At 39.6% G+C, this 13,518-nt stretch overlaps 1 protein-coding gene across 2 annotated transcripts in view; it reads left to right on the plus strand.

Annotated features, from left to right (window-relative positions):
- LOC122563391 (glutamate receptor ionotropic, kainate 3) overlaps nucleotides 1-13,518 on the plus strand; it is a 503,868-nt gene that overhangs the window by 323,488 nt on the left and 166,862 nt on the right. For both annotated transcript variants that reach the window (XM_043717129.2, XM_087976904.1), the window contains one exon: nucleotides 4,070-4,293. In XM_043717129.2, coding sequence (XP_043573064.2) covers nucleotides 4,070-4,293 — 224 coding nt within the window. The remainder of the gene's footprint in view (nucleotides 1-4,069; nucleotides 4,294-13,518) is intronic.

Here is a 13,518-nt window from a genome sequence, read left to right on the forward strand (position 1 = left end):
AGAAGGAAGCATATGTAAGGTATAGACAGGATAGATTGAGTGAATCCTTAGAAGAGTATAAAGGCAGTAAGAGCATATTTAAGAGGGAAATCAGGAGGGCAAAAAGGGAACATGAGATAGCTTTGGCAAATAGAATTAAGGAGAATCCAAAGAGAATCCAAATATATAAAGGACAAAAAGGTAACGAGGGAGAGAATAGGGCCCCTCAAAGATCAGCAAGGCGGCCTTTGTGTGTAGCCGCTGAAAATGGGGGAGATACTAAATGGGTATTTTGCATCAGTATTTACTGTGAAAAGGATATCGAAGATATAGACTGCAGGGAAATAGACGGTGACATCTTGCAAAATGACCATATTACAAAGGAGGAAGTGCTGGATGTCTTGAAACACATAAAGGTGGATAAATCCCCAGGACCTGATCAGGTGTACCCTAGAATTCTGTGGGAAGTTAGAGAAGTGATTGCTGGGCCTTTTGCTGAGATATTTGTATCATCGATAGTCACAGGTTAGGTGCCAGAAAACTGGAGGTTGGCTAACGTGGTGTCACTGTTTAAGAAGGATGGTAAGGACAAACCAGGGAATTATAGACCAGTGAGCCTGATGTCGGTGGTGGGCAAGTTGTTGGAGGGAATCCTGAGGGACAGGATGTACATGTAATTGGAAAGGCAAGGACTGATTAGGGATAGTCAACATGGTTTTGTGCATGGGAAATCATGTCTCACAAACTTGATTGAGTTTTCTGAGGAAGTAGCAAAGAGGATTGATGAGGGCAGAGCGGTAGATGTGATCTATATGGACTTCAGTAAGGCGTTCGACAAGGTTCCCCATGGGAGACTGATTAGCAAGGTTAGATCTCACAGAATACAGGGAGAACTCACCATTTGGATACAGAACTGGCTCAAAGGTAGAAGACAGAGGGTGGTGGTGGAGGGTTGTTTTTCAGACTGGAGGCCTGTGACCAGTGGAGTGCCACAAGGATCGGTGCTGGGTCCTCTACTTTTTGTCATTTACATAAATGATTTGGATGCGAGCATAAGAGATACAGTTAAGTTTGCAGATGATGTCAAAATTGGAGGTGTGGTGGTCAGCAAAGAGGGTTACCTCAGATTATAACAGGATCTTGACCAGATGGGCCAATGGGCTGAGAAGTGGCAGATGGAGTTTAATTCAGATAAATATGAGGTGCTGATTTTGGGAAAGCAAATCTTAGGAGGACTTATACACTTATGGTAAGGTCCTAGGGAGTGTTGCTGAACAAGGAGACCTTGGAGTGCAGGTTCAAAGCTCCTTGAAAGTAGAGTTGCAGGTAGATAGGATAGTGAAGAAGGCATTTGGTATGCTTTCCTTTATATGTTAGAGTATTAAATACAGGAGTTGGGATATCTGGTCGGCATGGATGGGTTAGACCAAAGGGTCTGTTTCCATGCTATATATCTCTATGACTCTATGATAAGTTTATTAACATAAACAGATGATGTCAAACTTGAGTCACTTCTCATTGGAATGTATTGGGTACCTTTTTCTTTTTGTGCTGACAGTTCTATTGCATTTGTACCTTTGTCTGAATAGATTTAAAGCTTTTTGATCTGAGAATCATAGAATCCTTTAGGTGTGGAAGCAGGCCATTTGGCCCATTGAGTCCACACTGACCCTTCGAAGAGCAGTCCAACCAGACCTACCACTCCCTCATCTTACCCCAGCATTTCCCATACTTAATCCACCGAGCCTGCACATTCCTGGCTACTATGGGCAATTTAACATGGCCAATCCACCTAACACGCACACCTTTGGACTGTGGGAGGAAACCAGAGCAAACCCACGCAGGCACAGGGAGAACATGAGAATTCCACACAGTCACCCGAGGATGGAATTGACCCCGGGTCCCTGGCGCTGAGAGGCAGCAGTGCTAACCACTGAGACATTATGCCACCCTAAACTATGGAGACCCTTCGTCCCTGGGTGATTTTCGTACTTCTGTACATCCTCTGGGAATAACCTATTCTTTTACAGATGTAACATGGCTGGGCATTGCTTGTGCTTGTGAGGATCTCTTGTTTTACAGCACCTACACTGATGCCTTGTTTCTTTTGTTTGGCCTACTCTTTATCCTGTGCTTTTTACATGTGTCTTTAGCATGTTGAGACCAAAAATGAATGAATTTTGTTGGTCTCCTGTAATAACAATGTTCTTCTCGTCTTAGGATTTGTTTATGATTCTTTCTGTTTCCAGGCCAATTCGAGTAGCTTTCTTCAAAGTCAGGAAATTCTCTTCAGTAATTCCAGCAACAATTCTATCTCGAATGAATTCTGACTTCAAAGCTTCATTGTTACAGCTTTCTTCTTAGCTTTAGACCTGATAAATGAAATGATTTACTGATTCCCCTGGATGATACTGAAATCTTCTGTTAAATTTTGCTCATTCAAAAATTTTGTTTGCACTCACATTAAAGTAATTGCCAAAAGCTTGAAGACATTCTTCAAAAGTATCTTCTTTTACATTTTTTTTCAATTTATAGCCTCACCCATTGAAGGTCCTACTGAATGCAATAATGTATTTATTTTTTCACCTTTCAATTTAGCACTTAAGTTAGATGAATTCCATAATTTAAGAATTATTATTTCCAAGATGTCCAATTCTAGGTTCTATTTGAACCATCTCTGAAATGAAATCTCTATAATTGTGTTATTTCTGCTGTCATCTATTCCTACTGTGATTATTTATTTTTTGGAAAGCTTATAAAGTCTAAAGCAACTTAATGCTTCTCTATTATCTTTCCCTTGATGACTTCTGTAAGGTGTAATGCAGTTTAATTTTCATTGTTTTGAAATTTTTCACTTATGCAATCTAACATTATCTGTACTTAAAATGTTTAATTCTGTTAAATTGTAATTCTATAAAATTATAATGTTTACTATACAGGAACTTTCTTTTTTTTAGTCAAGATGGACGTTTTTGGTGTTCTGCAGGCAAAGTGGATGAATTCCCATCTTCCACGGTCTAATAAGCGATGTTTGTTCTTTTTCACAACTTCCATGAGTAAAGCTTGCATCTGCAGCTTTAATGAAGTCTTGCCACCTCCCTTGCTCTTATCGCAGTCACGGAAATCTTCAAATTATCTTCCACTATATTCTATTCTCTTTAATTTTTATGTTTCTCTTTTATTAACTTTATTATACTTTGTGATGTTCTCAATATAAATTACTTCCATGGCCTTGATTCCTTGATTCCCCTATGGTTCATGGTGTCCATTTCCAGTGGCTGAATGACAAAATTATTCACTTAAAGAGAGGAACAAAACAATTGTTTTAATGTATCCTTTCATGGAATATGGATGTTGTTGGCACATTTGGTGCACATCCTTCATTGCCCTTAAACTGGCTTATGCGGCTATTTCAGAGGACAACTAAAAGCTGTGGATCTGGAGTTACATATAGTTCTGGTCAGAAATGGATGTCTGATTTCCTTCCCAAAAACACATTACTGAACTGGTGGTGGTTTTTACAACAATCATTGGTTGAATTATGACCACCATTACTGAGGCAAGTATTCAGATCTAGATATTTATCACGGAATTTTAGTTCCACCAGCTGCTGTAATGGTGTTTGGGACCAATGTCTGCACAGTATAAGTGTGAACTTCTGGATGACTAGTTTAGTTGTACTACCAGGAGATCATCATCTCCCCTATGATCATGCGAAATGTGCTGAGTGTAGACTTACAGAAGTAGCAATGGAAATGCTTGGAAAGTGTGAGATAGAAAGACAAAAAAAAGTGCATGTGATATAATGCACTATCATTGGATAGAAAGATGGGAGATTTTACTATATTAGAAGCTACTGCACAAGTACAAGCTCCGATTATTAGATTACGACCAGCAGCCTGACAACATTGCACAGTTAAACAGTTTATATTGTAATAAGCAGAATAGGATACTGAGAAGACCGTAACACAAGTGGTTTTATGTTAACTGAATGATATTCCTCAGCATTTCAATTTAGCAATGTACTCTCCATTAAATGCCAGTTTAGAAATTGATTTTTTTTATTCAAAATGTTTCCTTCTCCCAACAGAAAGCTGACCTTGCTGTTGCTCCATTGACGATCACCTATGCCCGTGAGAAGGTCATTGATTTTTCTAAACCCTTCATGACACTGGGGATCAGTATTTTGTACCGAAAATCAAATGGAACAAACGCTGGTGTCTTCTCCTTCCTGAATCCTCTCTCTCCAGATATCTGGATGTATATCTTATTGGCATACCTCGGTGTGAGTTGTGTGCTATTTGTCATAGCCAGGTAAGGTATGGATAATATTAGCTTTGTGTCATTGTGATTGTAAAATTCGCACTTTGCAATTTTCTAAGAGAAAATCAACCAGCAATGTGTATCAAGGCATATTCACTTCCTGTTTGAAAGTTGCTGCACCTTAGTTTTATCATAAAATAAATAACTAATGCAGAAAAATATGATTAGAAGTCCCAAATTTATACTTTTGGAGACACATGGCAAACATTGGTCTTAGTACCTTGTTCAATTGATTTCTGATTGCATGGAAGGTCAGGAAAATCCTATGTTCAATTTCAGGAGACATTGGAGCATTTGATCATTAGTGATATAATTGAATGGAACTACATGGAATTTACAGCCCAAATGCAAATCATTTGGCCCAAGAGGTTTATTCTGGCACTTATACTCATCCTAACCTAATTAATTTCAATTATATTGAGGAGTTGCTTTCAATGAACTAGTTGTTTGTACTTGATGGAATTCAAACAATCCATCCGAATTAGCATAATTAGTCAACTCTCTTCAAAGGAAACTAATTGGCCTCAACTGTGCGACTATTATATGCATTCAATGTGCCTTGCAACCAGAGGCGCTTGTAGCACAGTTGTAATATTCTTACTCCAGAGCCAGGAGGTCTTGATTCAGTACATGCAATAACATCATTGATTTGAAGAAGACTAATCCTTGTAATCCCAATTCCCTCAACGTACAACCAATTGTTTCATATTTTGGATCACTGTAGTCTCACTGATTGGATATTTGATGGACACTGATTAAGCAAGTTGGGGTATATCAAAGTTTGATTATGTAAGAAATAGTTACAATCAATTCTCAGCAATGTCAAGGATATTAAGTTTCCATTGTCCTCATTGGGCGGCACGGTGGCACAATGGCACAGTGGTTAGCATTGCTGCCTCACAGTGCCAGAGACCCGGGTTCAATTCCTGCCTCAGGCAACTGTCTGTTTGCACATTCTCCCCGTGTCTGCGTGGGTTTCCTCTGGGTGCTCCGGTTTCCTCCCACAGTCCAAAAAGAAATGTGCAGGTTAGGTGAATTGACCATGCTAAAATTGCCCATATTGTTAGGTGAAGGGGTAAATGTAGGGGAATGGGTCTTGCGTGGGTTGCACTTCGGAGGGTCGGTGTGGACTTGTTGGGCCGAAGGGCCTGTTTCCACACTGTAAGTAATCTAATCTAATCATTAGGGACAGAACTTTCCATATTCCCATGATAGTCGTCAAAGTGACATGTGCGTTTGACTATTTAGATGCCCAAATAATAAGAACACTGAAGACTGAATGAATGTACTGATGAAAATGAAGTTTGAATCTATAATATTTTGGCATTCTTTCTCAGAGAAGATAGCCACAAAATTATTTACTTTCCCCCTTTGTGTCTGATAGTAATGTTTGCAATTTTTTTTTTGCAGTACTCGGAAGCCTATGATATTTGTGGATTATAATACACCAATATTTGATTCAGTCAGTGAAAATGGTTAGCAATGGAGAACATCATAAGCTAGACCAAGTATTTCTCAATTAATTGATCAGCTGTCTAAATTGACAATGAGGAAGTGGACACTCATGTTCTTGACAACTGAAATGATCATCAATAAGTTGTAGGGTTCATCAGATTCTTTCAGAAATGTTTTCTAAATTGTTTTTTGGTTGCATACACTCCAATTTTAATTTTTGTTTCTCTTTGAACGTAAGTCAGAGAATACGATCTTTCTCAATAATTCCATTTTATTTTTATCAGTGAATCCCACAGAATTATTATAACCTACATTCAATCTGGCCTGTCCATGTTAATACCATAGTCATCAAATCATACAGCATCGAAACCGACTTTTTGGTCCAACCAGTCCATTCTGACCCTAATCCCAAACTATACTCGTCCCACCTGCCTGTGCTTGCCCATATCTCTCCAAATATTCCTTATTCACAGCTAGAAAAATTCCCAGTGTTCATTCTGTTCCTGTAAATCTGTATTACTCTTTCTATCTACCCTTTTCATAAAAATTGTCAAGGTCTCTACTTCAAACACAAATTCTGGTCATGCAGTTCACATCCTCTCAACCAGCTGAGGGAAAAAAAAGATTAGTTCTCTACCATAAATATTTCACGTTTAATCTTATATTTTTGTCCCCTTGTTGTAGACCAAGCAGTCATTCTGTTTCATTTACTTTCTCCCATATTTTCATGACTTTAAACACCTTTATCAAACCACCTTTTTTATCTTCTGTGTTCTAATGAAAGCAACTCCAAAGCAAAAGAAAAAGGGTTTTGAGTTTACATTTTTTATTGTGAGGTTACTCTTCACTTTCTGATTTGGAAGCCGCTGAATTGTTCAATTAGAGGAAAAGTACCAGTGAAATAATGATAATTAAATAGTTCAGCATATGAGAGACTGGCATGCCTGAAGCAATGCTAGCAGGGGTGAACACATGTTAGGCTCAACATACCAAAAGGTAACTGGGCTATATTTGAAACACATTTAACCTATGCCTCATTTGAAACCATAATAACCATCAGACACCCCAAGTGAAGGGGGTATAGCTGCCCATTCACTTGATTTTCAATGAATAGGCAAGACTTAAAAGAAAAACCCTTTGGGTTTATCCTTTGTCCTCTCTTCTTAACACATTGATTCATATTGGTATAAAACTTCATGACTATCAGCTGCTATCTGCATCTCACCATGTGGTTGTTCTTTATATATGAACTTGGTCAGTGTATGTTTGGGAAGGGACATGAGGATAAAGGTGCTCAGTGGGGTCCTCATTGTATTCCACGCATTATTCTATCCACAACTAATATCAACACAGACATATACTTTGCAACAGATTGATAGTCAAATATTTAAAGCATTTTTTGGTGTTGTACTCTGTTGTATATGGTTCTGAAAGGGTTAATATGAAGAGTGTCAAAAGCACTATCTACTTTTAGACGGTCATATAAACTTGTGGGCAGAACAGCTAAGGATCTCAAGGAGATGAGACACAACATCTGGTTCTCCTCAAAATCCATGTAACAATGTCGAACATATGAATGTAACCCATGACAAGTTGTTAATTTGCACTCAACTATATCTTGTTAACTCTTCCAAAACTACCCATTACAGACCAGAACAAAATCCCAAAATGTATTAAGAAGATAGCCTAGACACTAATTTTTTTCTTATATTCAAGGCAAGTGCAATTCGATTTGTCATTCAACCAGATTTGAAGCAAAACATGCTTTATTCATAAGCTATAGTTAAAATACAACAAAAAGAAAGAAGAAATTAGAATAACCTAAATCTACTGGAAAACTTAACGGAATAATAAGTTATTTAATTACTAGATAGTAACTATTCCAATATAGTAACATCCCATTAACACACCCTTGGCAAAGGCAAATTAAGTAAAAATAGATTGTCTCACATGTAATTCCAGCAGCAGGAAGAGACCCTCAGCTTTTAGCTGTAAAAGAGAATGGGAAAACAGCTTCCACATCCAGCTTCTAGATCCCAGCAGCAACTGCTGATGAAAAACTAAAACTAAAAATCCTGGCTTGCGCCCACCCATTCAGGCTGGTTCTCTTGTTCCAACTTTAAGAAAAAAGCAAGACCTCACAAGGTCTTTCCTTTATTGGATTCAAATAAATAACTCGGCATCTCTGTTTTAAAACCATTGTTCATAAATAAAAATATCAGGACAAAATAGACCTCTTAAAGCCATATCTCATCACTGGCCAAGAAGGGCTTATCCTTCATCACACAAACCCAAGATGGTCCTGTAGTTTGCTGCACTTAAAGACGACGGTAGCACAAATTCTCATCATTAGCAGCAGCTCATACAATATAAAAAACAGACACACCCATACAACACTCCCTTTCTACTGATGCAAGTGCTGAATGTAATTGTGACACAGAGTTGACAGAGGAAACTAATTCAGCAAAGACCACAGGATGTTCAGAATTTATAGGTCTCAGTTCTGGGGGACAGCATTGTAGCTACCAATTGTTGAGGGCAGTTTAATCATCTTTTTAATGAACCGAAAGCAAGTTATCAAAGGTAAAACTTCAAAGTGCTTTTAACGTATACACTGAAATACTAATAGTTTTAACTGTTCAACATCTGTATGGATCAGGATTAATAGTTAACAACATAATGGACACCTTAACTATTAAGGATTCTTGCAAGCTCACCCTTAATATGTAGAATAGTTGGGCAAGCTGTGCTGCCGATCTCTTTTTTTTTCTATGAAAGAGTTCAATTTATCAGGGATGAAAGTGTGGTAGTCAAAAGTACAAAAACAGAAATTGCTGGAAAAGCTCAGCAGGGCTGGCAGCACCTGTGGAGTGAAATCAGAGTTAACATTTCAGTTCAAGTGACCCTTCTTCAGAACTCAGGGTGAGCTTTTTCAGTAATTTCTGGTTTTGTCTCTAATTTACAGCACCTGCATTTCTTTCGGTTCTTATTTAGTCAAAAATACTCCCAGGTTCACCTGAATTTCTTCCTTTTGCTACCATTATTGGCTGTCTCTGACAGGGTATTCTGTTTGTGTCCAATTTAATAATTACATAGGGATTTATATTAAGGCAGATGACAAAGCTGGTGATGGGAACTACTGTAAATGGTGTGACCATCTCATACCATTCAAATCAAAAGCACAAAAAAGAGCAGAATAAAGGTACTCAAATTGAAATAAATTAAACAAAATTAATTAGAAGACTGGTTGAAGTTAATAATCTGAATTTCAATAGTGTATTATTTGTGTACCCTGATTGAAATAGCTCTATTTTTACCTTACATTGCCGCCTAACTGCGGTAGTGCTTATTTTTTTCCCGTACCCATGTTGTATGTGCGCAGGTGTGAGACACAGTAAAAGACACAAGGTGCATGAATCTTTATTCAAATTCCCACCACCAGGAAGAAAGGAAACACCCGAGTGGCCAGTGACAAGCAGTGACCTTCACATCAAAGGGCAATGCTGCGTGATCAAACAGTGAAGGGGAAGGCAGGGATTAAATCAAAATAGAATTGGATGGGGAAATAATGCACTCAACTCCCCACAGTGCCCACCTCTCCCTGAACAGCTTTGAAATAGCTCTTAACTAAATATAATAAACTTGTTTAAAACCTCTCACCTCTGTGATCTGGAGAAACGAAAATTCAAATGGTCCAGTTTATAATAATGTCAAAGGATTATTGCAAAGGGATTTAAAAACAAATCATACTTGGGATGTGGGACTTGCTGGCTGCCCATCCCTAGGTGCCCTTGAGAAGATGGTGGTGTGCTGCCTCTTGGGACAGCTGCAATATATTTGGTGTAGCTACACTCACAATGACATTATTGTGACATTCCAGTATTTTTATCTAGTGACATGCACACAGTGATATATTTCCAAATTAGGGTGATTTGTAGCTTGGAGGGAAATATGTAGGTGGTGGTGTTCCCATCTGCTGCCCTGTCCTTCTAGATGGTAATTATCATGGATTTGGAAAGTACAGTCTAAGGAGCCTTGGTGAATTTCTGCAGTGCATCTTGTGGATGGTCCACACTGCTGCTACTGAACACTGGTGGTGAAGGGAGGGGCTGCTTGTGGATGTACAGCTAATCAAGTGGGCTGCTTTGTCCTGGGTGGTATCAAGTTTCTTGAGTGCTGTTGGAGTTGCACCAATTCAGACATGTAGGAAGTATTCCATTCTGACTTCTGCCTTGTGGATGGTCGACAAGCTTTGGGTGTCAGAAGGTGAGTTTCTTGCTGCAGTATTCCTAGCCTCTGATGCGCTCTTATAGCCTGAGTATTTATAAGGCTAGTGGAAGGGAGTTTCTGGTCAATGGTAACCCACAGGATGTTGACTGTGGAGGATTAAGAGATGGAAATGTAATTGAATCATAGAATCCCTACAGTGTGGAAACATTTGGCCCAACAATTCTACACTGACCCTTCGAAGGGTAACCCATTCAGACCCATTCTCCTACTGTATTACTCTACATTTATCCCTGATGCACCTAACTTATACATTCCTGAACATTATGGGCAATTTAGCATGGCCAATTCTAAATTGATGAAGGGCTTAGGCCTGAAACGACGATCCTCCTGCTCCTCAAATGCTGCGCTTTTCCAGTGCCACACTTTTCACCGATTCACCTAAACTGCATATCTTTGGACAGGGGGAGGAAACCATAGCACCTGGAGGAAACTCACACAGACACAGGCAGTTGCCCGAGGCTGGAATCGAACCTAGGTCCCAGGTGCTGTGAGGTATCAGTACTAACCACTGAGCCACCATGCCACCACTCTATCAAGTGCTGATGATTAGATTATCTCTTATTGGAGATAGATATTGTCTGGCATTTGTGTGGCATGAAGATTACTTGCCACATCTCAACAAAAAGCTAGGTCTTGTCCAGGTATTGTTGTATGAGAACATGGGCTGCTTCAGTGTATCTGAGGTGTTGTGAATGGCACAGAACATTGTGCGAACATCAGTGAACATTCCCATTTCTGACATTATGATGAATGGAAAGTTGTGGATGAAGCAGCTGAAGTGACTAGGCTAAGGATACTACCCTGAAGAACTCCTGCAGTGAACGTTCTGAACCTAAAATGACTGACCTCCAAAAAACCACAGCCATCTTGCTTTGCACCAAGTATGACTCTAACCATGAAGGGTTTTCACTCTGATTCCTGATAACGTCAACTGGGTAAGGGCTCTTTGAAGTCACATTTTGTTAAATGTGGCCTTGATGTCGAGAGCCGTCACTCTTCCCTCACCTCTGGAATTTAGCTTTTTTGTCAGTGTTTGATAACTGCCGTAATAAGGGCAAGAGCTGAGTGGCCCTGCTGGAACTCAAACTGGCCATCAGTGAGCAGGTTATTGCTGAGCAGTGATGCTGATAGCACTATTGATGACATGTTCCTTCACTTTACTGGTCATCAAGAGTACACTGATGGGCCAGTAGTTGTCCGGGTTGCATTTGTCTGACTTTGGTGTACAGTGCATGCAGTGCTAATTTTCCACATGGTCAAGTCAATGCCAGTATTGTGGTTGTACTGGAACAGTTTGGCTAGGGGTGCAGTAAATTATGGAGCACAGGTCTTCAGTACCATTGCCATCATTCTGTTTCTGTGTATCAAATTGGCTGAAGACTAGCATCTATGATGCTGTTACCCTCAGGAGGAGATTGAGCTGAATCATCATATCTTGCTGATGATCATTGGGAGAGTTTTTGCCTTATCTTTTCTACTGAAGTGCTGGGCTCTCCCATCATTGAAGATGGAGATATTTGCTTAAACACTCCACCAATGAGTTGTTTATTTGCCTATTACTGCTACTCAGGCATTAAAGTATGTTGTAATTCCTCTCTCTTTTTTATGGGTTGTCATCATTAACATAAGTCAGTCAGAACCCTCTGAAACCTCCTACTCTAAGTCAGAATGGGGGTCTTTTGCATAGCTCCAGGCGGTAGGTAATTGTGCATTGAAGGTTTTAATTTTATAGACATTTCCTGAGTCAGCTGGGCTGAGAAATCCACATGGTTTTGACAAGCTGTTCCTACCTACCCTGCTACAACAATCATTCCAGCAAAAGATCCAGGCTATTGTTACAGAGATGATGAGGAGGACCTGGATGTTAGGTTTCATTCCTCTGAAATCTGAACCTGTACTGGCTACAAATCCAAATGACATCATCATAGTGTGTCATGCTTATGATATCCCTCAATGTTAACCATTTCAGAATCTTACACATCTCCCCACTCCAAGCATTTTTCCATTATTAGTACATATTTGTGTATGCACCGAAGCTTGCCAATACCCAATCTGGCCTCTGACTTTACAAATTCAGGAAGTCTGCGAATTTTATTATTCTTCCACAATGTTTTCTCTTTGTACTTGGAGGACTGGTCGATCTCTGGGTTGATGACTGTTAATGTTGGTTCTTCGTCACTTAACATACGGGATTCAAAGGTTCCTTTCAACTGAAGGACTTTCAGTTTCATGAACTGAACTTCCTTCAGCGACAACATCTTTCTTGCAGAAACAGTGAATTTTGTATTTGCCGAACGCTGAGTATTTGGGAATTGATTTGATTGATTCTCCCTTCTCAGTGGTAGCTTCCCTAGAGTTGAATGCACCATATCTTCAATCTGTGGCAGCTGTATTTTTTTCTCTTTCTCGCATGATCTGCCTGCAGATCAACCTTGAACTATGCAGATATGTTACTTCAATGTGCTGATTGATTTGTATATTCCTCACTCACACTCCGTAGTTACATTATTGCTGAAGCAGTGTGCTCTGCTATTTGAGGATTGCTTCTGGCTTTCCATAATATATGTTGTGGTTCTGTTCGCTGAGCTGGGAATTTGTGTTGCAGACGTTTTGTCCCCTGTCTAGGTAACATCCTCAGTGCTTGGGAGCCTCCTGTGAAGAGCTTCTGTGATCTTTCCTCCGGCATCACAGAAGCGCTTCACAGGAGGCTCCCAAGCGCTGAGGATGTCACCTAGACAGGGGACGAAACGTCTGCAACACAAACTCCCAGCTCGGCGAACAGAACCACAACAACGAGCACCCGAGCTACAAATCTTCTCACAAACTTCCATAATATATGTCATATGAGGACTCCTCCTGGGCAAATAAGAGAAAAACATATTGTCCTTGAATTTGTTTCTTCCATGTCACCTCATCATCCAGCATCAGACATAAATCTGTCAAAACTATTTTACAGAATTGTAGAAGCTTTATGGTGCAGAAGTAGGCCATTCAGCCCATCGTGTCTGCTGCTTTGTGTTCTGAGTGACATTAGTTACAGATTCATCAGTTGACTCAAGTGGGATGTACTGTACATTGTCTGCTTATATTTCCTCGCAAACTTTGCTGACCTTGCAGTCTGAACTCTCTTGAACTATATGGACCAAATATTGTACACTAACATTGCTCATTTCTATCTTCTATTTGGGGACCACCATGAGACTAAGAAGTGCTCTGAATTCTTCTACCAGTTGTCCCTTGATCAGTCATATGTTAACCCTGGATGACTCCTGTACCACATATCTTTAACAAGTCCCTCTCATATTTAATGTGTTATCAATGAAGGCCCTTTTCTGCAGTTTTAATAAAATCTTCTATCTTTTTTATGTTAGACCAGTGCTGCTTAGGCTTCCAACTTGCCACTTGTTTTTGAAACCCTTAATTTCACTTACTGTAACCAGGAATTGCAGTGCCCCTCCCCTATCTTTCAGT

This window comes from Chiloscyllium plagiosum, unplaced genomic scaffold, assembly GCF_037043375.1.
Source record: "Chiloscyllium plagiosum isolate Xiang-an unplaced genomic scaffold, Cpla_swu_hap1 HiC_scaffold_30, whole genome shotgun sequence".
Taxonomy (NCBI): Eukaryota; Metazoa; Chordata; class Chondrichthyes; order Orectolobiformes; family Hemiscylliidae; genus Chiloscyllium; species Chiloscyllium plagiosum.